Source organism: Bombyx mori, chromosome 22 (genome assembly GCF_030269925.1).
Source record: "Bombyx mori chromosome 22, ASM3026992v2".
Lineage (NCBI taxonomy): Eukaryota > Metazoa > Arthropoda > Insecta > Lepidoptera > Bombycidae > Bombyx > Bombyx mori.
Window position 1 is genome coordinate 18,310,766 of NC_085128.1, and position 18,707 is coordinate 18,329,472.

At 39.8% G+C, this 18,707-nt stretch overlaps 2 protein-coding genes across 2 annotated transcripts; both read left to right on the forward strand.

Annotated features, from left to right (window-relative positions):
- The first annotated feature begins 747 nt into the window (after positions 1 to 747).
- On the forward strand, positions 748 to 7,579 carry LOC101745178 (uncharacterized). Its single transcript, XM_004924256.3, has 3 exons — positions 748 to 1,355; positions 6,851 to 6,953; positions 7,316 to 7,579. Exons 1-3 carry the CDS (start codon positions 1,239 to 1,241, stop codon positions 7,453 to 7,455), a joined length of 360 nt encoding a protein of 119 aa, XP_004924313.2. The 5' UTR covers positions 748 to 1,238; the 3' UTR covers positions 7,456 to 7,579.
- A 7,790-nt stretch (positions 7,580 to 15,369) lies between these two features.
- LOC101739952 (putative cuticle protein CPG40) lies at positions 15,370 to 17,427 on the forward strand. Its single transcript, XM_004924219.5, has 2 exons — positions 15,370 to 15,544; positions 16,571 to 17,427. The coding sequence occupies exons 1-2, from the start codon at positions 15,536 to 15,538 to the stop codon at positions 16,856 to 16,858; spliced, it is 297 nt and encodes a 98-aa protein (XP_004924276.1). The 5' UTR covers positions 15,370 to 15,535; the 3' UTR covers positions 16,859 to 17,427.
- Positions 17,428 to 18,707: the final 1,280 nt, after the last annotated feature.

An 18,707-nucleotide genomic window follows, 5' to 3' on the forward strand; every position in this document is an offset into this window, starting at 1 on the left:
CTGGTATTTTTAGACAAGCTCAAGAATCTTGTTAAGAATTTACTGGAGTAAATTGTGGGTGCCGTAGTGAACAGACGCCAGATAGGCTACTGGCGGCGATGGTTCTCGCAAACACCAAATTTCTTAGTGAAGGATTTAATGAAAATTAAATAAATTATGTATTTCACGACTAAAAACTAACTCCCGTGCACGTGCATAACTCTTCTACAAGGTTGTCGAAAGGAAATCGTTGAGACTGATAAGAACACCTATTGTTATATTTATAAACTTCTAATTTAACTGTATAGCTTTTGTGTTACAATCAATCGCTCAAGAATATTTTTCTGAACATTTTATATTAACCAACAACATAAAATTCTTGAAACTAAATTGTAAGTTTGAAAGATATCCTGCCCTAGTCGTCATCCGAATGCAATTGTGGGTCCATCCTCGGGTCGTTTTGTCGTGTCAATCACCGCTTTATACAATAAGCTCAAAGTAGACAAATAGGATGGGCTGAGAACGAACAAGAAGTGCCAACTATTACAATAAACAAGTCTACATTTGGCAGCGGCTATTTAAGCCAGACACTAGAACCTGCGCGGAACCTTACGTCAACGTTAAACTCGATCAATCTATGTTTTATTCACGAACGAATACCAAAGAATTTGCATTTGGCAACAGCTTCCATGGACATGTCGCAAGTTGATTGGAAACCGACTGCCAAGGAAACGCTTTTTATATGTTCCGCTTTGTATTGCTATTGTCGATATTTCGAATTTAATGACCTGCGGGTCTGCCGTGTCTAACTAAAATTATAAGCGAGAAAGCTACTCCGACAAACACACCGCAACAAATTTTGTTGAAGCTTGCTGTACACTGGCGTAAAGTTGCAAACAAAATATCTGCCCGATAGTTGGTAAGCGATCACTACGAGATCAAGGTTATCGCGAAAGTTGCGGTCAATGCGGATGGGCTTGTGACTTTATGTATAATTGTAAGATTTCAAACTTAGCAACAGTCCAGACGAATTCCCTGCCTACTGCTTAAGTGTGTACCGGGGCGGATCTCACGTGCGTGATAATTCTGTGATATCATTTTAACCTAATGGGTAAGACCATTGTATTGGGTGACCCGTGAATTCATGAATATTAAATACATGTAATTGTGCATTGTGATAAAAAAATAAAAAAGCTGACATTTATCTAAATTAACTGTAAGCCCCAAGTGAGCATGCAACATACATTACGGATATTGTGATGACGAGCTCGGAACCAGGCGTCCTTATGGGCCGATATAAAATAGTGAATGCAGCGGCGCGCGGCTCAATACTCCTACTTCTTCACCGCGACGCCGACATGAACTGCTCCAAACAGGTCAGATATTATAACCACATTCATATTTATTATTATTTATATAGTGTTCGATAATCTATACTAATCTATAAATCTACAGTAGTTTTTACGGATGTTCCGTTATAACTACTGAACCATGCATCCGATTGACTTGAAACTTGGTATCCATGTAGAAAATATAAGTCGTTAATGGATAGGCTAATATTTATATGAATGTCAGACTTCCTAATAATAATGATAATAAATAATAATGCTAATTTTAAATGCCCAGCGAATCGGGCGAGTACGGCTAATACTATATATTATGTTATAACCTTTGTATCACGTGTTAGGTTAAATTGGATACGGACTGTTATCTAAATAGTCTAAACGCGCACACGACATAGCAGCAGCTAGTTCCCCGACTCTCGTACTACTCGTACTGTCGCTGGAGTGCTCACGTCTATTACTCACAGTCTTACATAATCCGGACACCGTCCTCGTCGAACCCGTCGCTTGCGACGAAGGGCTCGACGAGCGAATTAACCCATAGACACAGCCCACTGAGCTTCTCGCCGGATCTTCTCAGTGGGTCGCGTTTCCGATCCGGTGGTAGATTCTACGAAGCACTGCTCTTGCTAGGGTCAATGTTAGCAACACTTCGGTTTGAGCCACGTGAGCTCACCTGCACACGTTAGGTTGAAACTGGAATAGCCTCTCAAGGCTATCAGCATAGGTAAAAGAAAAAAAAAGCTACATAATTTCTTTAATCTTTTTCTATTCTTAATGTATGGTATGGTGGCAAAATATGTGTAAATCCCTTCACTTCGAAACTACGAAACTGTTTCTTCTGCAACTCAATCATTCTAGAATCAAGGTGTTGGTTCATCGTTAGTTCGTCTTAGTTCTTGAACTATTAACTGCACTTTGGTAAATTATTCAACTTTGCTGATCATTTAATTTTAACTTTAGGGTTTAACTTTAGAGAACAGTTCACTAGTATTAAATGATTGCCTCCTTCTAGAATTCTTATTTAGTTCTCTGCTTCTTCACGTCTGACCCAAACCTACTAAGGAGGGTTCTATGAACATTTTTCTCGGCGAAGTGTGACGTTTTTGGGATAAGTGAATACATATTTTAGACAACTATAAAAAAACAACTTTTTCAAATTTCACTCTAAAACTCGTTCAGCTCATTTTAAATAATCTATCTCTATATATAAAAATGAATTGCTGTTCGTTAGTCTCGCTAAAACTCGAGAACGGCTGGACCGATTTGGCTAATTTTGTTCTTGAATTATTTGTGGAAGTCCAGAGTAGGTTTAAAAGGTAGATAAATATGAAAATGCTCGGAATTAAATAAAAATAACAATTTTGTCTTTCTTTTGATTGTTTGTTTGTTTTAAGTCTATTTTATACAATAGTTTAGGTCTTTTATTTATCGATTGAGGCACTACGAAGTCTGCCGGGTCAGCTAGTATTAGATATAAAATTGCTTACGTGAATTTTGTTACCATTTTCAACGTGACAATACAAAGGGAAAAGGATGCATTTTGTGAAACTATTTAAAAATAATCTTTTATTTATTTCCATTCCAAATTTAAAACGGCTACCTGAGAAAAATTCTAAATTACAATAGTTAATATGTAGTCATTTTGTAAAACGTATAAAAATCGCTAACTTGACGACACGTGTTTATCTATACTAAAACTCAGCACGGCGAATATTAAAACCAGCCGTAGCTGTTGTGAGGAGCGTGAAATCTATTTCCTGTATCGTATTCAAATGTATTTAAAATGTATTGGCGCAACCTTCAGAGCACTTCCTCTGTTAGATTAATTAGCGTCTAAACTCAAAAGTTGACCTCCGCGCGGTCAGCCTCGTGTGCTGTGGACAAGATCAAGTGCACCACGCTCGGTGGACACTAGACACTCGATACAAGACACTCGATACTAGACAGTCGATAGGTCGTCGTAGGTCGGGATGTTGTACAAGGTCACATCACTATATACATATGTATGTATTGACAGGTAGGTCATTACTTAGCCATGGAGTTACACTATAAACTTTATTATTTATTACTTTTTAATTTTATTACTTTCGTTTTCGTAGATAGTCTTATAGGGAATCCACCGGGGACACCGAGGACACGAGCTCGAAATCTGAACTTTACTGGAATCATTAAATAAAATAAATAATAATTTATTTAAAAATAAATAAAGTTTAAATAAAATAATTTTGCACAATACTTTGTTAGAAGTATAAAAATGTTATTTTATTGCATAGATTAACGAATAAGAGTTATCCGGTGTTAAGTTATTTTAGGGTTCATTTAAATGACTATGTCAATGCCACCACCAATTTAGAGACATTAAGTCGAAGTCCAATTTTTATATATCGTTGTAAAGTACCCGCCCTGCATTACGGAACGCATGACTGCTTCCCGACAGAAGTAGTAGTAGTAGCAGTAGTAGATGACGTCATGTGTGTGTAAGAGGTTACGTCACACAGATGAACCGCAGCCCCAATCGAATAAAAGTAAAATGGGAACGAATAACTTCGATCGTAAAATGTACATTTATACGGAACATGATTTTTCCCATAAACCTTTTAAAAACTATCTTGAACACGCTTTTAAAACTATTACAGTTTTAAATGTAATATATATTTTTTAAAGTAATTGTTATTATATGGATTGCCAACGAATGGACACAATGTCAAATTTTAGTATCCTGACGGACAACATACCACATACTGGATGTAGCCCGCGATAAAACCAATGTAGTTTTACAATTCAAAGATAATCTAAAAGCTAAAAACATAGAAACAGTAACTCACATTGTGTTAGTGGTCTAGAACATATTATTATCTAGACAATTACGTTGTATGATAATGATTTACAATAATAATTAAATTACTACAATTGTCACGCGAATTTTTAACGTATAAAAGAGTCAAGAATCACCATCAGGTTTTTAACCGAAATAAGTATATAAATAGACAAATTAGTTTAATGACTATCTCATTAGTTTATTAGCGTCGATAGCAAACAAGCAAGTGACCCTCCTGATCAGCGGTGAGCATCGCTCGCGACAACGCTTACTAAACGTTGCCTGTAACTGCCGTAGATTGAACTAGGCCATCCAGTCGTATTTTTGTATTTATTCATTTATTCTGACATTTTTTGCTCATATTTTTAATTACAACCTATTCGGAGTTGTTCTTACCTAGGCTATCATGATATATTCGCTACAAGGAAATATATCCAAGGAGAAGCGAACCAGTTTTTACTAATCATATTGCAGGTTGATTTATTTTATACTTTGGTTCGTTTCTATGGCACAGACATTTTTTATTTATTGCTTAGAGGGTTGGACGAGCTCACAGCCCACCTGGTGTTAAGTGGTTACTGGAGCCCATAGACATCAACAAAATTAATGGCGCCACCCACCATGAGATATGAGTTCTAAGGTCTCAGTATAGCTACAACGGCTACACCACCCTTCAAGCCGAAACGCATTACTGCTTCACGGCAGAAATAGGCAGGGTGGTAGTACCTACCCGTGCGGACTCACAAGAGGTCCTACCACCAGTAAATATGATACACACACTACGTTTTTATTACTCATTGAGGCTATACTAAGGAAGGAAGTCTGTGAGGTAGGCGGTGAGGTAGGCGGTGAGGCTAGCCGGTGTTACTGGGGCCCTTCTCGACACTATAAGTCGATGTCTGGAACTGGACAGGCTGGTCGTCTGGATAGGTTATCAACAGTGCACTAGTGCGTTAAGAGAAACAACCTGCGGCCTATTTGTTGGATAAGACTCTAAGCTCTTATTTGTAAAATTGCATGTCGCACTCGTAGTTCTATATATTTTATATTACATCACTGCTAGTTAGTTAATCGCGAGACAGAAGATGTAAGACTTCGTTTTAATTCTCATGACATATCCACAAGTCGACTTTCCACATTAAAAGTGTACAATTTTCTAATATATTCGAAATTGAGTTAATATGCGGAATCATTTGGTATCATCACCAGTATTTTTCTCATAAATACTGTCAAAAGAGCGTAGATTAGTTTTAGTTTTTTTTTTAGTTTACCTATATTTTGACTACTATTAACAAAATTAATTCATAATTTTATCTCACTTTAATAGACAGATAATGTAACTGGTAAAAAATAAAAAATAAATGTTGCAAAGATGATTAATATTAAAAATATCACATTTTAAACCTTTAAAACACTCTCCTGTAAAATTACTAAGTTTTGAGATTATATAGTTTTAATGTGAGAAGACGAAGTGTTGGACAAGAGCTTAACCGAAAGATATTAACGTATCAACAGTGCACTTGATTATTGCTTTTAAAATATTATATATCTCATGTGATTGTGATCCTTACATAGTCGAATGAGTTACAGTTGACGAGTCTACAGGTACACACACGGTGCACGGAGGTCGTCACGTGAGCGACCGATGCGGTTTGCCTTCGACTGTATGTGAACGGGGCTAATACAAGAAGTATAACAGCAAAAATAATAACCGCTTAGTTAATTTGCAAAACGACTAATGTAATAAATGTGGCGGGTAGCCATCATAGAACACAAAATATTTAACAGTGCCTGAATCTCACGATATTTTCAAGATAAGCTTGCATATATACAAGTTCCGAACTACAACATTCGGACCGTCGCGTCGGTCTACCGAAAAATATCACCCGCTCGGTGGAAGATCTTTCCTTTGTCGTATACCTACAATTAAATATAAACCATCTGCTTGACTCTGATCTTAACGGGTAGTTCTTCGTAAAGCAGGTCCTGAGTATCGCGCCTCGCTACTACTGCGCTGGTGCTATGACCCCGAAGTGGGTCTTGGATTCCGATGATAAAAACCGCCACTCGTCCCGACACTGCGACACCCCTAATCTGGCAGTTAGAGGTCGCGCAGATTTCTTTCCGCGTACCCGAACTATACCGGGTACACCCGCTTCACAGCTCGATCCTGCTATATCAGCACTGTATGCCCGAACCACCTATCCCAGAATATTTGGCTCACCAAAAAGCTCCTCCGCATCTTTGTCTTTCCAGACGCGTCAACTACCGTCAGCCGCATTCTTTACTCTTATACTCAAGTGCATACACTTAATGGTGTATGGGGTATATCGTGAATTGCTTTTTTTTTCAAATTATCTTATGGACTCTTGTAGTTTCTATTTTATTTTGGCCCTCATATTCGAAGGTGACGGCCATCACCTGAACATTGGGCTAACCGGGAGCTGTTCCTTCATCGCCTGTATGGTCCAATAAAAATGCCATCACCCACATTATAATTAATAATTTTATTATAGACGTGCCTCTCGGTTTCAGTCGCGTTCAATTGTTATTCAGAAGGAAAGAAACCGATAGTGTCGGCGATCTCGAGACGAGCGAGTTGTATTTCGATAGTAAATATTTATACAGAAGACAAAAAAATACTATTGTTATGTATATACAATGAACTACCATATATTCTACACATTTTCCCCCAAATTTGTTTCAGATCGTTCGCTTGCTGCTCTGCGGCGTGTGCTTCGTGGCGGCGCTGGTCTCCGCGCTTCCTGACAGCGGCTACGTGCCACTTCCAGGACCTGGACTTTCTTATGGTAAGATTCATGAATATTTTAGCTTCAGTCCGCTGAATTTCTCGCTTTTTACCTTAAACCTCGAGTTCGCTCATCCTTTTTAGAGAAGTTATAAAGCCTAACCAAACCACTGCCTCCTAAAAGAAAGTTGAGTTTTCAATACTTTAAGTAATTACGACTTTAGCGTGTAGCTATCTATTTGTTATTTAATCCTTGTACTAAGCACATACACATACATGACATACAATATTTGCATTTTGATTAAGTATCTATTGTACAATAATTCCGCTTCACACTAGATCCTCTTTCCTTCTTAATCGTAATGATGATATATAGTGTATACATTTAAATCATTCATCGGTCACATTTATTCATTATTTCAGGAGGTATCCCGTACGGCAGCATGAGTGGAAACGTGGCGGAATACTTCCGCAACATAAATACGCCATCTAGCGGTCGATCGGCGAACTTGGAATCAAACAACAACCTCGGATACAAACCTATTGAACAATGGCTCCGATAGAGGGCACTAGTCGGCATTGTAATTTAATACCACACATTTTACCTCAATTTTAGAATAAGCCTCATTTAATTTTATTTATACATTTAATAATAATATATTTTTAATAATTGACTAAGATACAAAACGTATTTTTTTAACTAAACTTAAATAAATTTTATCTACGTAATGTACCTGCACGAATTGTCGAGGTCTAGCCTTGCTGAATGTAGAATTCCTAGTGATACTAAGCACTTGAGATATTCAAACTAACAACGACTTACTCACTGTTAGGGCTACTCCAGGTACATTTATCATTCCGCTTATAATACCTATTGTTAATCCGATGTAAAAAGGGAATGATAACTCGACGACTGACAAAGTATACAAATTCTTACAGACAGTCCTCCAGTATGGGAATAGACACATAGAAGCGAAGATATTTATCCCACGACCCAAATTATTCTAAAATAAAGAACATTCCTAGTCAGTTCCCGACTCCGCAACGAACATAACTAACGGCATCATGTACTTATAAGAACAACCAACACACCGTCCACGGTATCATTACGTACTTACAACAAATTAATTACACTTTTTATGTGTCCATTACATTCGGTTAGCAAAGTTGACAAAAAACAGCCTTGTCTCATGATTGTGACTTGCAACTTGGACTTACATTGTGTGCCGGGCTCCGGCTCCCACGACTGTATGTGTGTATATGCGGTGTTCGGTAAATCATGAATTATATCTACACTACGGCTCTATCAAAACATTAGAATTTAGGTTAAATAATAGAAAAAATAAGAGAAGAGTTTAAATGTCTGCTTTTTTTTTCTTCTTTTTTTCCTACCTATGCTGATAGCCTTGAGAGGCTATTTCAGCTTCTCCTTGACGTGTAGGTGAGCTCACGGGGCTCAAACCGGGAGTGTTGGTAACACTGGCCCTAGCAAGAGCAGTGCTTCGCAGAATCTACCACCGAATCGGAAACGTGACCCACTAAGATCCGGTGAGAAACTCAGTGATCGATGATCGATGTCTGCGTCGTAGCTGGATCGATATCAAGTTAGTAGCGAGTGTTCCTGTAGCTCTACCGACCGCCGAACTGCACCCGTTTGCCCTGCGCATCTACTGGTTCCTATATTTGCGCCGGGATCCGTAATGTACCACTCATCACTACATCGCTACATCACTACATCAATAAATCTTGGAAGCTTGCCCAATGGTTCTGGGAAATAGAGTAAACATCCAAGTACATGTTCCTTGATGTAAATGAAATTATGTGGAAACATGAATTTATTTATACGTGGTGATGTAGAGATCACAATGTAAAGCATACACAAAAACCTGATTTCACGAAAGAGAACTTGACTAGCAGAATACATCATTAAACAGTAGATACAAGCTTGCCACTATATGAGAAATAAGTTGGTTTCATTGTCCCAAAGAGCAATGGTAGAGGCACCGCGAGCTCGCGACCTTCAGGACCACGAATCTCGAGCCCGTTTCACGCTGATCTTAGCGACTATATAGTGTAGAGCACCTTTCTCAAGTTTGCGAAGAGAGCACACTCCGTCGGCCGACGTCTGCTCTCAGGTCGTGGACTAGGCGTCACCCTTGACAGAGAGATAACATTCGGTCCCCACATTAGAACAGTACGCGACCGGGCAGCATTTCTACTCCGTCGACTATACCCCATGAAGTGCAAGTGAAGTAAATAGTCCCTTCGTAGCAAGAGACGGTCATGAATCATACAGGTGTACTGAGCAGATTGTCACGTGGTTCTCACAGATGGACAGTACTATTATATTTGCAACCGAATACCTTTTTTGTTTCATGTAAATAGGAGGTCAAACAACTAATCGACTTTTAAGGATTTTTTGACTTTCCCTTATACAACTAAAGTTTGAGCTCTGGGGATTAGTGTGGGCTATCTTTCATCCCACGGCTGAGCACGGCTCTCCGCCCACGCGATAAGTTCAAGCGAGCGAAGCTGCAAGTGAAACTATTTGTGGAAAACAATTGAATAACTAAAAAAGTAATAATAATTGAATTCCAGGGCTTTCTCTGATTGCAAATACGGCCAAAACAGTTACGCTCTCTCTCTCTCTACTTTATCTTATTTCATTAGAGGGGCAGACGAATTCGCTTTGTTCATTATATGATTTCCGCCTTAAATTGATTTATTCATAGACGCCTAAATTAATGAAATGAGCTTAAAATTAATAGCAGTATGCTCTTATGACTCGTAAACTATATAAGCTTTATGATTATATGCTTAAAGATATGATTAAACTATATGATGAAGTCGTCGTGGCCTAAAGGATAAGACGTCCGGTGCATTCGTGTGTAGCGATGCACCGGTGTTCGAATCCCGCAGGCGGGTACCAATTTTTCTAATGAAATACGTACTCAACAAATGTTCACGATTGACTTCCACCGTGAAGGAATAACATCGTGTAATAAAAACCAAACCCGCAAAATTGTAATTTGCGTAATCACTGGTGGTACGACCTCTTGTGAGTCCGCACGGGTAGGTACCACCACCCCGCCTATTTCCGCCGTGAAGCAGTAATGCGTTTCGGTTCGAAGGGTGGGTAGCCGTTGTAACTATACTGAGACCTTAGAACTTATATCTCGAGGTGGGTGGCGCATTTACGTTGTAGATGTAATTGGGCTCCAGTAACCACTTAACACCAGGTGGGCTGTGAGCTCGTCCATCCATTTAAGCAATAAAAAAAAAAAAATTTTTTTTTAAATAAAACTGCAGTTTGTACGCGCGCTCTATTTTACTGAGCACTACACATACTGCGGGCCTGTACATATTTCTAGTCTCAAAATCATTCTCATTGAAAATCCAAAACCGTATGAACAATTATAAATTTTATCTTACATGAGACACAAAAAATCATTTTAAATCCAGTCCAAAGTGCCATTTGTATGGAACCCGCACGGAATGCGAAATGTTTAGGAAAATCCGTCAAACATGAATGAAGTTACCTGTGCGGGAATCTGTGTACGTCATCGCCCGACCGCTTTCATTGGGCATTCTAGACGAGTGCCTTTGGCGTTTCGTGTGTCATTGTGGTACAATGTGGCGATCTAATGGTGTTATAATACAATGGTATTCGCAGAAAGGCTACAGGAGTCTACACACAATCTGGACTCCCGTTACGTAACGACAGCGCCATCATCATTTTAAGTTGTGACCTTGTTTGAGAAACAATAGTTTTCATTGAATGAAGTCGTAGCAATAGACACCGTATACCTATACAACTATGTTTTTTTTTTTAAATACTCCTTAGCTGTTCCCGTGCTAAGTTCGTAAAGAACTTGTGTTACAGGTACCAGATAACGGAAATAAATGTAAGATTTTTATTATACACATACATCGTATATTTATTACTTTTCTTCTACTATTTAATACTTGTACATCTATGACACTATTTATTACATACATAAACGGTATGGCAGTTTTTTTTGGAATGAAGGATTACTGGTGGTTCATAGGCCTTTTCAGTTTCACCGGGACAAATGGGCGAGCAGGTAGGCTGAGAAGTGAAGGGATTTGCTTACAGCTACCTGAGCGTCTCCGGGGGAGTTCTAAACGACTCAAGGGCAACTGCATCGCGAATGAATCTACTACCGGAACAGAATCACGATCCGTTAAGAATATCCGGCGATAAACTCAGCGGACTGACGCATGGGTTAGGTTGCACATCGGACCGTCTAATGGGCATACCTAGGCGACACTAAAAATTTCGGGAATTAACGAAGTGACCCAACATTACTATTTAAAAATATATTTATTGCTTTTTGAAGTATTCTCCGCGAAATTTGACACATTTTTCCATACGATGGAACCAATCATTGAAGCAACTATTCCATTCGGAAGTTGGGGTCTCCAAAATGGCCGTTTTGTAGGCGTCCACAGCTTCTTCAGGTGATGAAAATCTCTGTCCACGCAATTTATTCTTTATTTTAGGGAAAGTATAGAAATCATTGGGACTTAGGTCGGGGCTGTACGGCGGATGGTCTAATAATTGTATGTTTTCTTGCTCTAAAAACTCTTTTGTTCAGTGCGCGGTGTGAGAACTCGCATTGTCGTGATGGAGGATGATGCGGCGGTTGCGGTTGTCTTTACGGAGTTCAGAAACGACCTGTGGCAAACAAATGCTAGCATACCATTCTGCATTAACCGTTATTTGTCCCTCAAGAGGAATAGTCGTAACATGGCCGGTTTTGGAGACAAACGTGGCCACCTTTTTTTGCAACACTCCGTGAACGAACAATTTTTGTTGGCTTTAATTCATTTTCGAACACCCAAACTCGTGACTGGTTTTTTTGTTTCGGGTTCGTACGCATATATCCAGGATTCGTCACCTGATACAATGTTGTATACAGCATTTGAGGATCCTGCGTGGAATCTTTCGAGAGTTCTGACGCACCAAGTAACGCGAGCCGCTTTTTGCTCTTCACAGAGCAAATGCGGTATCCATCGGGAAAACAACTTTTTTACACCTAATTGTTCATGCAAGATTATTTGTATTTGACTCATGCCAATGTCTAAAGTTGCCTGAATTTCGCGGTATGTCACATGTCGATCTTCCTCAATCAGCTTACGCACAGCATCAACGTTTTCTTGGGTGACTGCAGTTTTTGGACGACCTTGACGGGGATCATCACTGAGCTTGACACGTCCACGTTGAAACTCAGCAAACCAGCGATAAATTGTGTTTTGGATGGGGCTTCATCAACAAATGCAGAAATCATCCGGTCAACACACTGTTTTTGTGTTAAACCACTTCGAAAGTCATAATAAATCATCGCTCTTGAATTTTCTCGAGTCAATTCCATTTTCTCAACGACTAAACAAGTTTGACAAAACCTCGTAACAAGACCGAGAATCTTTTTTTAAATAAATAAATGGTATTCGATTTTTAAAACCAAGTAGTTTTCAATTAAAAAGATTTTAATATGACTGGAACAGTGGAAATATTCCATTCCCGATACTTTTAGTACAGCCCTCGTATCTAGGGCACCGACGGTGACTGGCTTCCGTTCCTCTGCACGCCGGGTGCTCGCTCCGACGGCTGAACTGCAAAAGCGGGATTGTAGGGTTTGGAGGTGTCGGGGGTCGCGTAAGTGAACACCACGATAGAATTAACAAGTAACGTGTTTTCATGACAATTTATTTTCACCGAAGGTAGACGAGCACATGTACTCTCTGTTGCTGAGTAGTCATGGAGCTCGGGGATGCCGACGTGCTAGAGGCACAGGAAGTCGCGGACTCTTGTCAGACATGTGTGGTTTGCTGAAAGGCATGTTAGGAGCGTGGAGCTCATTCCAGCTAAATGTAATTACAGTGCACACCGATAAAAAATGTCTGGATGATTACTTAAACCGATAAAATTAATTTTTATAATATGTATGACTCACTTTTTTATATTTTATTTAAACTCTGCCTGCAAGATTTTTACGGCGCCATAATCGCACGCTACAAGCACCGTCTGCGTGCGAATATCTTCATTTAATTAATTAATCGCGTGATTTCACTACGACTGGCTCTTGTGTGTTGTCCGCACCGCACTGGTGTTTAGTGACAACAGCAAGTGGGACAAGCGTCGTAGTGTCGAGTTTGCACAACGAGCGCGGCAGGATGCTCCGCGACGGTCGGACTCCTCCACTAATGTGCGACCTGTACTAGGGGCGGTGTTGTGTGACAGGACGTAGCACCGATCATTGATGAATGTCGATTTTCATTGAATTTTCTCGTATTCTTAGGCAAAATTAACTACTTATTCATTTTAAATTAGGGACGACAGCTCTACGTTTGTTATAGCTGAGGCGTGACCATAGATCATGTTAAAGTAGGCGTCAAGGGAGTATGAGTAAAGTTTCCAAAGGAAATTTAATTTATATTATTGGCACGTTTAAATAAACGCAATTTCCCACCTATTAGATTAGATACAGGGAGAACATACACAAAAATATGCTGCCCGCCTATTCCGATTCGTCAATAACAGCCTTTCCCAAAGTGAGCGATAACGCCCCCTTGTGGGCGCTGCAGGCCTAAAGGGGGGCGGTAAGAGACCCAGAAAAAATATGGGGGCACTGTGTAGAAGCTTGGGAGGCGATTTGTAATTTTATCTAGGAGGACTCTTAGATACCGACTGAGCTCTCGCTATAGTGGTCTCTTCTTCTTCTTCTTCGTCGCTTTCTTCATTGCTGAAGGTCGTGTCCCTGAAACTCGACCGTTGCCTGTCTCGGGAGCTGTTTCCATCTCATCCGGTCCTCAGCTGCTCGAATGGCGGTTGCGACTGGCAACTCAGTTAAAGCGGTTACTTGATCATACCAACGGCTAGGTAATCGGCCGCGGGGTCTCTTTCCTTCTACTTTGCCCGTCACAATCACTTTGTCCAAGTTATCTGACTGTCGGCGGGCAATATGACCGAAGTAGCTGAGGATCCTCTGGTAACAGATTGTTGAGAGCCTGACTCGGATGCGAAGCTGATCCAGGATAGATTTATTTATCCTCTTGGCCGTCCACGGAATTCGGAGCATTTGTCTCCAGCACCACATTTCAAATGCGTTTATTTTCTTGCGTTCGGATGCCTTAATTGTCTAATTGTGGTCTCTAAGTAGGTGATAAAATGGGGGCGCCAAAAAATAATTTTTTCTCAAAGTGGGCAGTAGACAAAAAGAGTTTGGGAACTCCTGGTCTATAATAAAGTATTACTAATCAGTACGTGAATGATTCTTAGTGGTTCATTTAATAACAAAAAATGTTTTAGTTTGTTTAAAAGAACCCAATACGTTTGGCAGATTAACTTTATGATCCAAAGCCTTGGTAGAATTGTGAGAACAATATTTTACCTATTTCACCATATCCCCTGATTTTTGGTTCTGTCTTATTTCCCTATTCGGAAACTGTCACAAGTAACTTCAACCCATCTTTATCATCAACAATTTTCAGTTCGGGATCGTCAATGTTCTTCGAGAACACATTTCCGGTCCAGAGCAAGTCTCATTTGTACAGTTCTGGCACAATCTTTTTTTACATACCGTGGTTAGTGCGAACTGAAATACAAATCTATAACGTATCAAAATCCATACTATGACAATCCACTATCTAATTTTTCTAATGAAATACGTATTTCACAAATGCTTACCGTCGACTTTCACGGTGAAGGAATAAATAACATCGTGTAATAAAAATCAAACCCGTATAATTATAATTTGCGCAGGACATTTTGTCCGCACGGGTAGGTACCACTACCCTGCCTATCTCTGGCGTGAAGCAGTAGTGCATTTTTTTTTTTTTTTTTTTTTTTTATTGCCCTTGTAGGCAGACGAGCATACGGCCCACCTGATGGTGAGTGGTTACCGTCGCCCATGGACTTCAGCAATGCCAGGGGCAGAGCCAAGCCGCTGCCTACCGCTTAATACTCTCCACAAGCCTCGTTTGAAGAAGGACATGTCATAGCGCTCGGGAAACACCGTGGAGGGGAGCTCATTCCATAGCCGGATGGTACGTGGCATTTCGACTTGAAGGTCGTTTTATTATACTGAGACCTTAAAACTCATATCTCAAAGTAGATGGCGACATTTATGTTGTAGTTGTCTATGGGCTCCGGTAACCACTTAACATTAGGTGGGCTGTGAGCTCGTCCAACCACCTATGCAATAAAAAAAAGACTATATGTTAACAAAATTAATCATAAGTAAGCGCAGAGATCTCAATATTGATCTAATTTTTGACGATGAAACAGTTGCAATCAACACGGGGCCACTATCAGCCCGTTGTCGTGCTGCAGTAGCTGACGGAACCAAATCAATGTTACAGTATTTATCTGACAAGGGCTCAACCCCGGGAACAATCAAATAACAAATATTTACAGGCTAATTAGCTGCTAGCATAATGACAATAGCGTATTTCAAGGATTTCAATGGTCGGAAGGTTCGTCCCGGCCCACGGAGCGCGGCGATGGCGGTCAATGGCACTCGGCGGAGGTACGGCGTCCGGCGCCGCGGGACCTCTCCTATATAACCAGCAGGGCGCTCGGACCGGCCAGCACTCGCCACTCGACACCACCACGACGACATGACTAAAGTAAGTCTTTTTGCGATTACTTTAAGAAAATTTATTTTAAATAATTTTCTTAGAGAATGCTTAGGTACTGTATTTGGGTGGGTTTCATCGACAATATTTACTATAATAATTATATAACTCAAGATTCCCAAAAAAATCGCTTATCTCTTTTTGGCTGTTAGGCATCGATATGTATGTAGGTGTAGGTTTAAGGGCTATTAATTAGCTGGAAATTAAGATTAAAAACTTTTAATGTGACCAAATTTTTTTGGTATCTGTAGACTTTACCTAACCTTGCGGTATAAAAATTGTATGTGGGAGATTTTCATGTTTTTTTTATTGTTTTGAAGGAATTGATAGATACAGTTCATGCTTTGCGAACTACGGAACAGCTGGAATGCTATAATATGGAGACTTAGACCTCATTTCTTAGGGTGTGACCCTCTCATACTCATCAGGTGGGCCGGGAGCCGGAGAAGTATTATTAGTGAACGTTTCATTGTATCCACTACTAGACTATTTACTGATCATTATTCCGGCGCGACAGATATTCCACATTTATTTTAAACGCACTCATTCAATGAAATTTGCAGTTCCACATTACTATTAGATATTTGTATTTGACATTTTTTTTTTCAAATAAATCACAATATTAAAAATTACGTTACATGCATTACAAAGATGATTCGTGAGTGAAAACGATTAGTGACTACAATGACATATATGATTGCGATCATAATTGTAAACAATCGGTGTTGCGGCCACCGGGCAGCTCCGGAAACATCTCATGCAGAGGGACCACCATGACGACACCTCATATATTTTTTTAGTATGAAGTGATAGTTCTCAGTCGATTGGTCAATCTGTCCATTTACAAGAACCTAAGCACTTAGTCTAAATTCAACCCGTTGCCTAGAATTGGGACGGGCGTCGCAGAAGGCGTCATGCTTATTATACACATTATGTTTTTGTCAAAAAATACTTTATCAGAATATTTTAATGGCATCGTGGTTTGTGTATTGTAATCAATATTTTCCAATTCACCAGCTGACTCTCTACGCTCTCGCTCTCCTCCTCCTGGTGGCTGCGGCCTGGTCTGCACCGACCGAAGCCCAATCTAAAAGTATCAAGGAAGACTTAGAACCAGCTGACAAAGATGACTTGAAGACTGCGGCGTCTCACTGGGGAGGTCACTGGGGAGGACACCACGGGGGCTGGGGCGGGCACTGGGGCGGCTACGGCGGCTACTACCCTTACTATGGTAGTTACTGGGGCTGGCCATACAGCTACTACTGGCCTCATGGTGGCTACGGACACCACGGCTACTGGTGGTAGACAGACATCTTCCGACCTGTGATTCATGCCGCTTCTACCATTAAGGCTCCCCCCGTAAAGATAAGGTTTCTTCTTGTGATTTAAAGTATACAACTAAAATAGTTTTAAGATCACTTACATCTCATGACTTGGACGGAGAAGCTTTACATTTATTCATCGCAGTGTGACATCCGTGGGATTATTCACCTCATCAACATTTCAGAGCATTAGCAGCACCATTTATCATCTCAAATGTGCTATCTTCTACTTCATCATCTCAAATCAGTAGTAAATTATAATTCAGTCCTACTTTTGTTATCCTATTGATCACACGATACATTCAAACACATATGTTACATACACTATTGTATTCGTAATACATAATAATATAATACATTCAGAGTGGCGACGAGTGCTCCTAGAGGCGAGTTCACACCCTCGCGTCACCTTACACTCTACTATATATTATTTTTTTCGATACAAATTTAATAACATGTGTTCATTATTAGGGTGTCGTCTGCATGCGACACAAGCTACCGCACTTTGTAAATATTTGTGATTTAGTAATAAAATATGCTTAAAATTACATACTTTTTCGTGTTTTTTTCTTTAATTTAGCTGTCCTTTTAAATATTTGTTTTAGTTAAATGCTAATGAACTTGATGAAAAGCTTTGACTCATGCTCTTGAGAAACAGCCTTTCTCTAGCACGATCAAACATACAGACTCCAAATTGAAATGGAAAATGTACAGATTCGTGTGAACTGGATAGGTAGCTATCTAGTCTGTTTCTACAATACAATTAAAAATTCTTCCACGAATCTCCAAGTGAATAGCGGCGTCCACTTTGTGTCCTTGGGCTTCAGTGAGCACGCAGCAGGCGTCTTATCCGTAAAAACCACGACGAGATCTTAATGTTTCGGACCGCGACCCCCAACCCCAACAGCTCCTCCCCAGTGGCTCCGCGACAAGGTGCCAGGTGCCGTCGCCGCGTCGTCCTGTACAGCGACGGGCGCCCCGGGGACAGTCGCGGCTTGTTGTCAGTGGCACCTGTGCTCGTAAATACTGCGGTTTTTTTATTTATTTGGCACGTACCAACCAAGACGTGGACGTCCCTCTGTGAATACTCCACTTAACGTTAGGTCTAAGCCTAAGTCTCTTCAAGCGATAAAGCATGATGCTTTACGGTATAAATACGCGAGTAGTTGTTACCAACCAATTCAGACTCACAACTACTTAGTCTACCGTTAGTAGTAGTTAGTAGTTAAATCTAAAGATACTAAAAATAATAATTCACCAGTCCGACTCTTTTGGAAAATATAGTGATACTCGTTGAAGTCTTTCGTGCAGAAAAACAATTTACAAAATATTTATAATAGCGCCATCTATTGTACATTCCAAACAACTAGAACGTTTTGCAAACATAAATTCCGGCGTTTCTGCTTTATTATAGATTATTTTTCAACAAAGAACCTTCGTGATCAGACCCGGTGGAATTTATTTTCACGATGTAATATCAAAATGTAATTATAATAATTGAGAATAGTAAAAAAACAAAATGCAAAGAAACGAAATAAAAATTAAGCATTTAGAATAATTTTCAATTTAGATATGCTTCATAGCAATTAGCAAGTTTTCTGAGTATTTAGCGCTGGCATTAATTTTAATACATTACGCTAGATGGCGTAATCTTTATTTTAAATCATTTTCATTATTAATTCAAAAGACTTCAACGAGCTGAACACTATGTTGTTCTTCGATAACTTTAAACGAGAGACAAGCTCACGGACCACCTGATGCTTAGTGAGGGAATATGAGGTCGTTTATATTATTCCATTGAGGCCACTACTCACGGCTAAAACATCTAAACG

What these genes read in the sequence shown, in the direction of transcription:
- LOC101745178 (XM_004924256.3), top strand. Translation starts at nt 1,239, where the DNA reads ATGACGAGCTCGGAACCAGGCGTCCTTATGGGCCGATATAAAATAGTG. An exon ending in ACATGAACTGCTCCAAACAG is followed by an intron (nt 1,356 to 6,850) that starts GTCAGATATTAT and finishes AATTTGTTTCAG; the next exon opens with ATCGTTCGCTTGCTGCTCTG. An exon ending in AGGACCTGGACTTTCTTATG is followed by an intron (nt 6,954 to 7,315) that starts GTAAGATTCATG and finishes TCATTATTTCAG; the next exon opens with GAGGTATCCCGTACGGCAGC.